The sequence below is a fragment of the Balaenoptera borealis genome (assembly GCF_965194805.1).
Source record: "Balaenoptera borealis genome assembly, chromosome: 1".
Lineage (NCBI taxonomy): Eukaryota > Metazoa > Chordata > Mammalia > Artiodactyla > Balaenopteridae > Balaenoptera > Balaenoptera borealis.
Genome location: NC_138860.1, coordinates 19,017,552 through 19,029,644, shown reverse-complemented (window position 1 = coordinate 19,029,644; position 12,093 = coordinate 19,017,552). Strand labels below are relative to the sequence as shown.

Below are 12,093 nucleotides of genomic sequence, written 5' to 3'. Positions count from 1 at the left end.
AATAATCACATGACTATCCCAGAGGCTTCAGACCTACTTGGAGATTTTCCTGAAGATGTCCTATAACCCATATTTTATTTATATTTTAAACATTTCTTTGATAGTATCACAGCAAGAAATAATTTATCTTTCCTAGAAATACTACCATAATATTTCTGATTAGGATGATTTTCTGTTTTTAAAATCTTTAAAATTTCATTATGCTAGTAATACATGCTTACTGAAAGCTTTAAAAAACATAAATATGTATTTTTTTTTTTTTTTTAATGAAAGCAGGCTGCGTCTCTTCCCCCTTCTTCCCTGCCCCCATCTTGATTAATTTAATCCAAAAGCTATCGGGTAGGGCTGCGTGAGGTAGGAGTCCGCATGACCTAAAACCTAGAAGCCGTAAGAGAGTAAGTTGGTTGATAATTTAGCTACATAAAAAACTTCTGCCTGAATAAAAATAAACTACGACATAAACTGGGAAAAACTATTTACAACTCTTACGTTCAAAGGACCAATTTTCCTTGTATGTAAAGAGTATATACAAATCAACTAGAACAAGAACAGCAATCTAGCAGGAGACCTGCAAAGGAAAGAACACGCTGTTCATAGAAAAGGCTCTTAAGCATATGAAAAAAATGCCTGTTCTCATAAGAGGAGCGCTATAGACTGAGATTACTTTTTACCTGTTAGTTGGACGAAGATCAGTCAGAGTTGAAGCATCATTTGAAGAGTCCCTGAGGAAGCAAGCACTTTCAAAACTTGCTGGGTCAGATTATAAATTAACACAACTTCTGTGGAGCACACTTTGGGGATATCTAGCAAATTTACTAATACACATTCCCTTTGACCCAACAGTTTCACTTCTAGAAACTTACCTTACTGACACACTCCCACGTAAACTGACAAATGTATAAAGTTATTCATTGTAGCATAGTTTGTAGCAGCAAAAGAGTGTAGACAACACAAATGTCCATCAATAGGGCGCTGGTTGACTAAACTATGGTGTGTCTATACAATGGAATGCTATGCAGCCATTTAAGAAATTAAGAAACTTCATGTAGAATGAAGTCTGAGGTATATGCTAAGAGAAGAAAGTAAAATATAGAAGTATGCATATAGTATGCTACCATTTGTGTCAGAAAAAGGGGAAAAGGTTAAATGTATTTGCCCATGTGAGTGGTGTCTCTGGAAATAACGTACGAGAACCGGTCACACCGCTGTCTCTGGAGTGAACAAAGGGAGGGCTGGAATACAGGAATATCAGAGAGACTTTGCAAAGAAGACCTTTTTAGATCTGTGAATTTTTAACCATGGGAATTTACCTACACAGTGAATACATTTTCAATTAAAAAAAGAAAACACCTTTCAGGTTACGTAAAAAGATGTGTCCAAATTATCATACTTTATAGGTCGTAATCGTCAGATAATGTTTTCTTTGCTGTCTAGCTGCAGATACCCTAGCTATCTGTCTCGAATAGGTTTATTTACTAAATATCCTAGTACCAAATTATTCCTAGAATAATCCCTATGGGAGGTTCTTTTAATGTCTTGCTATCTGTTTCATTTTAAAAATTTTCAATTAATATTCAAAACTGAGATCTGCTTGTAATGGATATTTTGTTTATTGGTCATCTTTGACATGTTTTGATAAGGAATATTACTGAGACTATAAAAGAATTGGGAAGGTTTCTTTTTCCTTTTTTCCTCTCCCTTGCTTCTCAAGGTGGACATGCTGAGTTGAACTATTCTCGATATTTTTCCGTGGAAGTAATTGTAGTTTTATTCACAGGAAGAAGAAGGAAATACGTGCAAAACACAAAAAACTTCCTGGCTTCAAGATTGTGTTTTATCCTTATCTCCAACCAATGATCTTATGGTTATAGCTCGGGAGCAAAAAGCTGTGTTTCTAGTGCGTAAGTACTCTGTTATTTTCATTTGTTTTAATGCATAGAATAGAAAATGGATTAGGTAGAAAGAAAAAGTTTTACTTCTCTCGTATGCATTATATGGTGGCATTCCATAGTTTGATATGTTATATAACACTTTTTATTCTTTCTTTTTATTTCTCTCTCTCTCTCTTTTCCCCTTTTTTTTCCCTTTCTTTTCTGTTTCTTTCCTCTCTTTTTCTTTCTTGGCTGCAGATACTGTAGCTGTCTCTCTATGGCATTTCAGAGGCAGTACTGGGCATTGCCCAATTCTTACATGGGGCAGTCAGAGTTAAAAAGGGCACTGACTGCTTCTTAGTAATAATGTGAGTCAAGTGACTTTCAACTCTAATTTGAAAACTCACAGTGCTGTAGTTTCCTGTTTGGGGCATAAGTTTTCATCTTATAATTTTTGTTGAAGATTAAATTTAAAGTTTGGGTATATATAGAACGTGGAAAACCTCACTGATCAAAATAAGATCTTATATTAAATGGATATGGAATGGTCTTATAAAGCGAATTTGCCCTCCAGTAGCATAAATCTAATAGAAAAAATTTCTCTGCCAACTAAAGATAAAAAGTAGTTTTATAAATAAGGAAGGTGGGGTGGTACATAAGAATTAATAACTTTATTATATGGATTGAATTGGAGGAAAGAGACTAAAGAGAGAGTTTTATAAAAATCTTATAAAAAGTTTTAAATATTATCTTATATTTACCTATAAAAAGACCCAAATCAATTAATATAGAACTATTAAATTCTGTACTCATCATTCTAAAGGGAAAGAGTGAAATTTATAAATTCTCTGTTTTAGTATACTGTAGTTAAAGAAGTTATTTTGTGTGATAACTTAATTTTTTTCAGCAAAATGGAAACATAGTGATAAAGGGAAGGAAGAAATGCAGTTTGCTGTTGGTTGGAGTGGTTCTTTAAGTGTCGAAGAAGGGTAGGTACCAGTTAATTTTTTTTGTCTCTCTGTGTGTTAAATGTATATGTGAAATTGTTTGACTTGTATGTGAATCTATTAAGAAGTTTCATTGTTTGGAATGTTTAGTAAATGTATATTCTTTGCAGCTTTAGAAGTTGTAGAGCATGATTTGGCCAGTAAATTTTAATTTTATTAACCATGTGATTACTTTAAAAAAAAAAAAAAAAGACCTCCTGTTTGGAGAGAATTTAAAGGGGAATTCAGAGAGAATCCCATAACATCCTGTCTACATTTTGTCTTTTCCTCAACTCTTCATTAATTTTATTCAGCTAAAAAGTCAAGGGCAGCCCTTGTCTTCTCTGCTTTGCCAGCATTGGGCTTGTACTTAAAGGGGACAGTGCTACATTAATTCTTAAAACTCATAAATACTTCAGAAATGCAAGCTGATAAATTCAGGTTTCCTACTGATCCATTAAGAGGTTTTTTTTTTTTATTTTTAATTTATTTACTTTAATTTATTTATTTTTGGGTGCATTGGGTCTTTATTGATGCGTGTGGGCTTTCTCTAGTTGCGGTGAGCGGGGGCTACTCATTGCGATGGCTTCTCTTGTTGTGGAGCATGGGCTCTGGGTGTGTGGGCTTCAGTAGTTGTGGCACGTGGGCTCAGTAGTTGTGGCTCACGGGCTCTAGAACGTAGGCTGTTTAGTTGTGGCGCACGGGCTTAGTTGCTCCGCGGCATGTGGGATCTTCCTGGACCACGGCTTGAACCTGTGTCCCCTGCATTGGCAGGCAGATTCTTAACCACTGTGCCACCAGGGAAGTCCCAGTAAGAGTTTAAAAACCAGATCTCTAGCGTGGTTCCATGAGGGAGCTGCTAGCCTGGAACCTGCAGCCAAAACCTGTTTTCAGTTAAATTTTTATGACTGAAAGTTACCTGGTTGGAATGAATAAGATTCTTCAGACTTTGAATTCAGATAAAGACAACCAAGTAGAAATCCATAGTACATGGCTGACACTCTGTAGATACTCAATGAATTGTTTTCTACTTTTATCAAAATAAATAATATTTCTCCTTAAGTCATTTAGTCTACGCATTTTGAAGACATTTAATTTCTGTCCGAAATGCAAAGCAAACATAATGGTTCAATTACTTTAGAGACAACAAACAAACAAAAAGGTTAATTTTGTTTGGTGATTATCTGGTTTGATGTATGTGGAAGAGGGTTTATATTTCGTTGAATAAGCTGGTGATGGTCCTGAGGTTTTACAGGTTAAATAAAAGTCAGTAGGAGTTATTTTAATTTTGAGGCTTGTCTCTGAGTGCGAGACAAATTTTTCACGTCTATGTGTCAGAAAAAAAAAATCTTTTAGGGACCATCCAGCCTAGCAGGTGCGTAGAAATAGGTTATCAGGAGCAATTTCTGCAAAATCTAAAAGAAGAAGCCAGCCAATTGAAATACAGTAAGTCTCTAGATTAACCTACTCAGCAGAAATGCAGTTTGCCTGTAATGTGATTGCCCGTTCCTCCCACCCTCTGCCCAAGTTCTTAGCTGATGCGGAGGAGAGGGGAACAGTAGGAAATGACTGCTTGGAGATCATTTGATGTTTTCTCAGTTTTGTGTATAATCAGTCATGTACAGTAAAGGTGTGCTTTCTTTACTTTTGTGCTTTTCATGACAATACAGAGTGAAAAACACTGTTTTTTATTAACTACAGGTGAATGTGACATTACCTTTTATGTGAATGGATTTTATGACCCTACTTATGGGGGGAGTTTTACTGTTTTTTTATGTAGGCATTGGATACAACTGATCCACAGAGCTGTCTTCCGCTTATTGCCCTTTAACATCCCATTATAGAGCTTTCAAAATAATTGATCGATTCATTAAGTAAGCATATGCTTTTGTTTTTGTTTTTAGGGAATGCATAACCAGCGCTCTGTGTATCCCACTAGCAAGCCAGAAGAGGTAAGGATGAATGAGTCATTTGTTTTCTTTGCTTTGATTATGAGCGCTTAAGATCGTCACTTTTGTTTGTAACAGGAGTTCCACTGGACGTCCAGACTGGACCTGCATTGTGGTGGGCTTTACTTCGGGTTACGTACGCTTCTACACAGAGGTGAGTTGAGTGCTGTGCGGTTCAGGGATACCAGCTTGGTAACCCATCCCCATTACACTCACTTGTGACTCATGACCACCTGCCCCTTGGGACTGTGTATTTGATACTTTATGGGGTGGAGGCTGGAACAGGGGGAGCAGTGGCGGTAGAAAGTTCTGGTAGGAGCTATAGAGAGGAGAAGCCATATTCTGCAAACAGACTACTAGGCATCTATGGAAGGCCTGTTGGGGGAATGATGCTCTCTGGCCGTACCTGTTCTGGTATATTGGTGAGAAAACAAGCAGGGCTTATCTCTGTGCTTCCTCCTAGAGTGGCGTGCTCTTGCTCTCACAGCTCCTGAATGAGGACCCAGTGCTACAGCTCAAGTGCAGGACCTATGAAATCCCACGACATCCCGGCGTGACGGAGCAGGTAGCATAAGAGATTGTGTCCAGAGCAATAGTGGCTTTACTTTGCAGTCGTTTCTTCCCTCTTCCATTGGGTGGAAACTTTAAGTGTCTTCTTGTGGCACAGTTAGCTGTGCTGTCATATTCTAAATAGAAATGTAAGCTACTCATAGCTGAGTAAAGAATACCAGTCTTGCTTTTACTTACTTAAAGAAATATTGTATGCTTTGCTCTATAATGAAATAAGACACTTAAGTCAGAAGACAAAAAGTTTTCTCAGTTTTAGAATTTAATAGTGACTTAAGGTAAAAAATGGTATTATGTAACTTTATATCTTTTTTATTTGAACTTAGGTGTCAAAATTATATAGAGAGTCAAAGAAAAAAGTTCTAGCTGTATTATTAATAGTGCTACCACGTTGCACTAACCTATTTCTCAGAAACGGAGTTATTAAGTTTTTATTTATTGTGGAAAATATTTTATATTCATTGAAGATTTTGATAGAGAAAATAATACTGTTGAGTGTCTCAGGCTCTCCACAGTTTTCACTTCTTCCTGGTGCTGTGTGAGATTTTGATTGTCTCACAGTCAAAAAGTAATTGTAGAGCCACATAAACTGATACGCTCTTGTTCAGCACATCTTGTTTGGTACCTTGTCAAAACTATATAATATGCCTTCTTTCTTTGTGCTATCCTGCTTCCAGAAGATTTGAAGTAAACAAATCTTCACATTTGCCCGTGTGGACGTAAATTGTGCGACAGATGGACTGGAGCTGTAGAAGAAACGTAACTAGTGAGAGAGGCTAGACTGATGCCTATTAACACCTGTGAATGAGTTAGTCAGTAATATTAAACAATACCGTATTATTTGCTAGTTTTTATGAACAGAATAACTGCTGTGCACGTTTAGAGAAGAGGGAACTCAATTAGGACTAGGACGAAAAAGGAAAATTTCATTGAGGGGGTGAAGTTTGAATTAAACCTTGAAAATGGGTATAGAACTTAATTAGTGAGAAAAGAAGGGAAAGTATTTTAGGTAGTCCGGAGAAAAATGAAGGAAGATTCAAACATAGGACTATGTATGGGACAACAAAGAAACCTATGTTAGAAACTAATGAGAAATTGTTGAATAGGCGGAGTGGCCAAATTCTTCATAAATTTGAAAGCCAAGCGAAAATCGGAATTAATTCAGGAGATTTAGAAGCTACTAAAGATTTATGAGAAGGAAATGATGTAATCAGAGGGATCTTGAAGGACTCTTTCTTGAGGATGAATTGGACTTGTGAGAGCCTGGAATCAGGGAAGCTAGTTACCTGGTTTTTTAAGTTATCTGTAATAGATGCACAGTGCTGGGAGCCAGGACTGCAATGGCTGTGGGAAGAGAAAGGACTAGTACAAAAATCATTTTGGAGGAACATTTGACAGGACTGGTTATCGTATTGAGATGTCGAATTTTAAAAAGAAAAATGAGTTGCCTCCAAGATCTCCATCCTGAGGCGTGCCATTGACAAAGTTGGAAGAGGGGACTGCTTTGGCAGTAAACAAAGGTTATTAAATTTGGTTTTGGACGTGTTGAGTTTGAGGTGATGGTAGGAAATAAAATGAAAATACCATCATGAATACCATCATGCCTGTAGTGATACGGAACTACCATATAGACACAAAGACTAGATTGAAGACGATGGTTGAAGTCATAGATAATGAATGAATTCTTCCACGTAAAGGTTATAGGAAAATAAAACTGAAGCCTGAAGACTTAAGTCTTATCATGTTCATCGTAAGGAGACGGGAGAAAATGGAACTATTGAAGGAAACAAGGAAGAAGCTGTTGGAAATCCAAGAAGATAATCTGTTTATTGAGGCTATGTCTCAAGAGCCATTTCCCTTTTTTTTTTTACAAATTCTCTGGAAGATGAAGTTTCTTTAAACACTTTAAAGTTGGTTATGTCTATAATAATCTTTTTTTAGAGCTGGCGGGAAAATATAACTCACATTTAAATATTTGTTTGCTCTTTGCTTTTGTGAGTCAAGAAAATCCTTTAGTTGAAAAATAACTCTTGTTAAACATGCAGAGAGAAGCCTTTGTCATTACCCTGTATTCTACATAGCATCTCTGGATCTGATACATCAGTTTATATATCAAAAATATCTATTTGCTGCTTCTTCAGTATACTCCTAGATCTATTAAAGATCACAGGAGCAGATTTCCTGTAATTCAGTTCTGGGGGCAGTGAGTGTAGTAGGTGTGATGGCTGATCATTGCAGGAGAAGATTCCAAATGTTTTTCTGGAATGTCAAAGGAACTTCTTCTGTGGTTTCTGCCTAAAGATCTCTGTCATGTAGCATAATTTCTGCAGCTGTTGGACCACTGGTGTTTGTATGAGTGTCTTCTTCAGGAAGGCGGTTTCGTTTTGGAGATAACTGAGGAGCTGGTGATTAGTTCCTCCGAGTCAGGGGCTCTCTCCGCGCTGCCACGCTCAGTGGACTGTGTAAGCGTAGCCTTGTGAACTTGTTATGTGAGCCCACACCCCAGCTCCCTCGTCCCCTGCTTCCCACCCCTTGTGGCCCACAAATGTCTTTTAAAAATGGAAACACCCCAACAGTCCAGTAGAAAAAGGGGCAAGGCAATTCTCAAAAGAAGAAATATAATTGGTCTAAAGCATATGATAAAATTTTGAACCTTATTAATAATCTAAGGACTATAAGCAACTACATTTGGATAATTTTTCACCTTTCAGGTTGGCAAAGATGAAGATTAACAAAAGTTGGTGACAATATGGAAAAACAGGCACTGTCATGTATTGTTGATAGAAGTAAAAATTGATAGGTACTTTCTTGAGACAGTTTAATAACACAAATGAAAATCATGAACACCCTATGACCCAACAGACCCCCTTGAAGGAATTTACACCAAAGTGATGTGAAAAGATATATACAGAAGAACGTTTATTGCAGTGATGTTTATAATAATGAAAATATTTAATTCATTCACAAATATTTATTTACTGCCTATTATGTGCCCAGCCCAGTTCTAACCACTGAGAATCCATTGGTGAGCCAGACATGCAAAGTTTCTGCTTTCTTGGGGCCTGCAGTTTGGGGATGGTGGAGGGAAACCAGCGATGAATAACTGGGGATTCCAAGGTGATTCCAGCCTCTGATAGGTGCTGTGGGGGAAGTAATCGTGTTGAGAATGTACTGAGACAAGGGAATGGAGATGATGTTTGAGACGGAGGCTCAGGAGTAGCCTCTCAGAGCAGCTGCATTTGAGCCGAGACCTGAACGGTCAGAAGAATTAGGCAGGCAAAGACCTGGGAGGTGAAGGTCCAGGCACGCGGAAAGTACTGAGGTGATAATGGCCTTCGTGTTCAAGGAGCCGGGGAGAGAGGTGAGATGAGGTTAGAGACAGGGCCCGCATCTTGTAGCATGGTTAGAGTTCAGGTTTATTCTAAGTGCAGAAGGGAGCCATAGGAGAGCTTTAATCAGGAGAGTGCTTCAGTCTGCTGAGTCTCAGGAAGATCACGCTGGCTGTGGAGCATGGGTGGTGGAGAGCAGAGGCAGAAGCAGGAGGCCAAACTAAATGTCCATCAGTCAGAACTGGTTAACTGAATTTTGGTTCATACAATGAAATACAGCATCTCCACAGCAAAAAATGATTTGCTCGCTTATTGAAATGGAAGAATATCATTGACGTATTATTGAGTAATGAAAAACGTGTTATTAGAATAGTTTTAGAATACCAGAAACATGTTATATGGTATAGTCTCATACAAAAGTGTGAGATTATATGTGACACTATGTACTGATATATGTATATCAGTGTGTATACATTTCAGGTGAGTTTCCTTTTCCTCTTCTTTTCAGATGAGTTTCCTTTTTCTCTTCTTTTTACTTTTATGTGTTGTTTTTATCCATACAGTGACTATATTTCGTTTTTATGAAACTTGTACATTTTTTTGGTTACTCCCACCATCGATCCTGAAAACATTATTCACCATGTACAAAGGCTCATAGTTGAGAAGAATGTTAAGTCCTTGGCCAAAAGGCATTCTGAAATTGTCTCTTTTTACTATTCCTCTGCCTCATATTGTTTTGTGTGTTGGGTGTTTGACAGTTGTTTAGTTATAGTATTTTTTTATTTTACATTAATCATGACATTCAGCTATAATAGAAAAATAGATATGCTTATTTGGCAATAATGAAAATTTATTATTTTCTTCTTTCTTACTCCTTTAATAGAATGAAGAGTTGAGTATCTTATATCCAGCTGCCATCGTGACTATTGATGGATTTAGCCTTTTTCAGTCTCTTCGTGCTTGTCGAAATCAGGTGGCAAAAGGTAATTTTGGGCAAGAAATAGCTAACCTCTGGTGATGTTTGTCTTATTTAACTTAATCTACTTAGAGAATTAAATATGTCTTCTAAATTAAAAAGGCCTTCTGAACTAGATTTAAAGGGAAAAAAAAAAACGGTCACTGTAGAAATGGGAGTGCATTGTTGGGTAGATTGCTTAGTAAGATAAAGGCGAGGACTAGAACATCAACTCTCTTTACATGTTGCCAGTTGAACTGCAGGCTTTGTGCACTGATTCAGCAACATGTCTTGGCCAGTTAAGAGAGAGATTCAACACTGGGGTAGAGAATTTAGTTGCATCTAGCTGAGAAACCAGATTTCTCACTAGATGGGCAGCTATTTGGGCCAGCATACTAAAATCTTGTGATTCTACATTGTTTCCATTCTCACTGAGGGTAAAGATACCATAAAGTTTGCAGGGGGCATTTCCCTCACAGAAGGCAGGACCCAATAGGGAGTCAACATAAGCTGCTTTTCACTAACTTGAAACACTTCTGAACAGAAAAAAGAGACCTAAATATAATCTATATAGGCAGCTACATCATTTCCAGACTTTGGCATGAAAAGTGCACAAATAATAATTTTTAATCTTTACTACCCATAGTTTACACTCTGATGCTATTATGTCTTTAGAAGAGGATATTGGTTTTCATCAAATTCAAGATGCCATTGATTATAAGGTGCACTATCATTTTCTGTTTCACTAAGAAGTAAAAATGCTGCCAGTGAGAGTCACACCATCAATTTCCAGTTTTAGAGATGTTCAAATGTTAAAATCATGGGAACAAAAAGCCTTAAAATCAATGAAAATTCCAGTGTTGGTGCTGACTTTCCCCATTTTCTTCTGGGTTTGGATAAAGGAGCCCTAATGGTCCTAAAAAGAGCAAACAAAGTTTAACTCTTAAATGATTTAGACAGCTCCCTGCAAGAAGAGTTCAATTAAGATGTGTTATCTAATTCATAAAGATTGTTCGTAAATCCAGAACTAAACTATAAGACACAAAAGAAACAATTTCTTCTAAGGAAAGAATGCAGCATCTTACGTTGCAATAGAAAAATTTTCACTGTCTTTTTAGCAGATTGTAAAATTCTTGGTTATATGGCTCTTAAATAGTACATGCTTTTCTGTAAAGTCAAAATTTGTTTGAATTTTTATACCTATTTTCATAATCTTTTAAATTATTTAAATTTAGCCCACCATAAGTTTCAATATCTTTGTTATCTTGGAGACATAATAGTCACCATTAATGTATGTGCCCAGAGAGACTGGCCATTTTCTGTAGATAAAAATTCTGTCCATAAAATAAACTAGAAATAGACAATTGTGTTTTAATTGGTATCATCAGCCGTTTCATTTTTACTATTTTTGAATTTCCGTTTATTTTGTTATGTATGAGTCCATAAAGCCATTTCATCTCCTAGGAAGTAAGTAAGTAAGCCACTTTGTGCCCTCTTATTTATTTTAAGTTGCTCTAAAAATAATTCTGATTACTTAGCTGCAGACTGTTGTGACTTCTATTTCACAATATAGGAAAACTCTCTTCTTGGCCTTACTCTGAAATCTGAAGTGCTAAGAGGATTACGTTTTTCCTTTATCAGAGTACTTCTACTTCCAGAATAAACAACCAGAATCCAGCCGTTTTCTAATATGTAGCATGAGAATGTACTGATGACTGGAGCCTTGGGCATGAACCTGTGGCAAGAGCTGGAACTGTTGCTTTTCTTTGCATTATTCACTCCCTAGGTGGAAATGCTGAGGTCAGTGATCAGCACTGCATTCATTTTTCTGGCAGCGCTATCGCTGTTAGCATACCTTTCTGGCAAGCCTGGCCTCAGTTACTGGCATTGGAGACCTTTCTGTCACGTGTCCTTTGCTGGGCACGTTGTCAGGTCTCGCTGAGGCACTGGTTGCTGTCCCCAGGATTTCATCCACTGTCTTACTCAAGGGGTAGAAAGTCGGTACTTGGCTTCTACTGCAGTTTGAATTCACCTTGATTTTTAGTGGTAGTCTAGAATTTTTAATAGTCTTCTCTAATTCCTTGAGTGTTCCAGAATCTCTTATGACAGCCAGCTTTTTAATGTGCATTGTCTTGGTGTGAATAAATCTCACTGTATGCGTCGTTTACATTACTTTGCCTCGTTATTTTTAGTTGAAATTTTAGAATAATAAACCAGGTTATTCTTGATGATTTTTTGATAAAGCTTCATTTTCTCCATTATATTTAAGTTTGGATTGTCTAATTTTTATCTTTGACAGCTGCAGCATCAGGCAATGAGAACATACAGCCACCACCGTTAGCTTATAAGAAATGGGGTCTGCAAGATATTGACACAATTATTGATCATGCTAGTATTGGTAAGCATGACTAGTTCCAATGCTTTTGGAATTTACTT

At 37.1% G+C, this 12,093-nt stretch overlaps 1 protein-coding gene across 1 annotated transcript in view; it reads left to right on the top strand.

Moving 5' to 3' along the window:
- RAB3GAP2 (RAB3 GTPase activating non-catalytic protein subunit 2) overlaps window positions 1–12,093 on the top strand; it is a 91,487-nt gene that overhangs the window by 33,154 nt on the left and 46,240 nt on the right. The window contains exons 3-9 of the mRNA XM_082394178.1: window positions 1,778–1,901; window positions 2,779–2,860; window positions 4,762–4,809; window positions 4,885–4,960; window positions 5,270–5,371; window positions 9,586–9,685; window positions 11,957–12,055. Coding sequence (XP_082250304.1) covers window positions 1,778–1,901; window positions 2,779–2,860; window positions 4,762–4,809; window positions 4,885–4,960; window positions 5,270–5,371; window positions 9,586–9,685; window positions 11,957–12,055 — 631 coding nt within the window. The remainder of the gene's footprint in view (window positions 1–1,777; window positions 1,902–2,778; window positions 2,861–4,761; window positions 4,810–4,884; window positions 4,961–5,269; window positions 5,372–9,585; window positions 9,686–11,956; window positions 12,056–12,093) is intronic.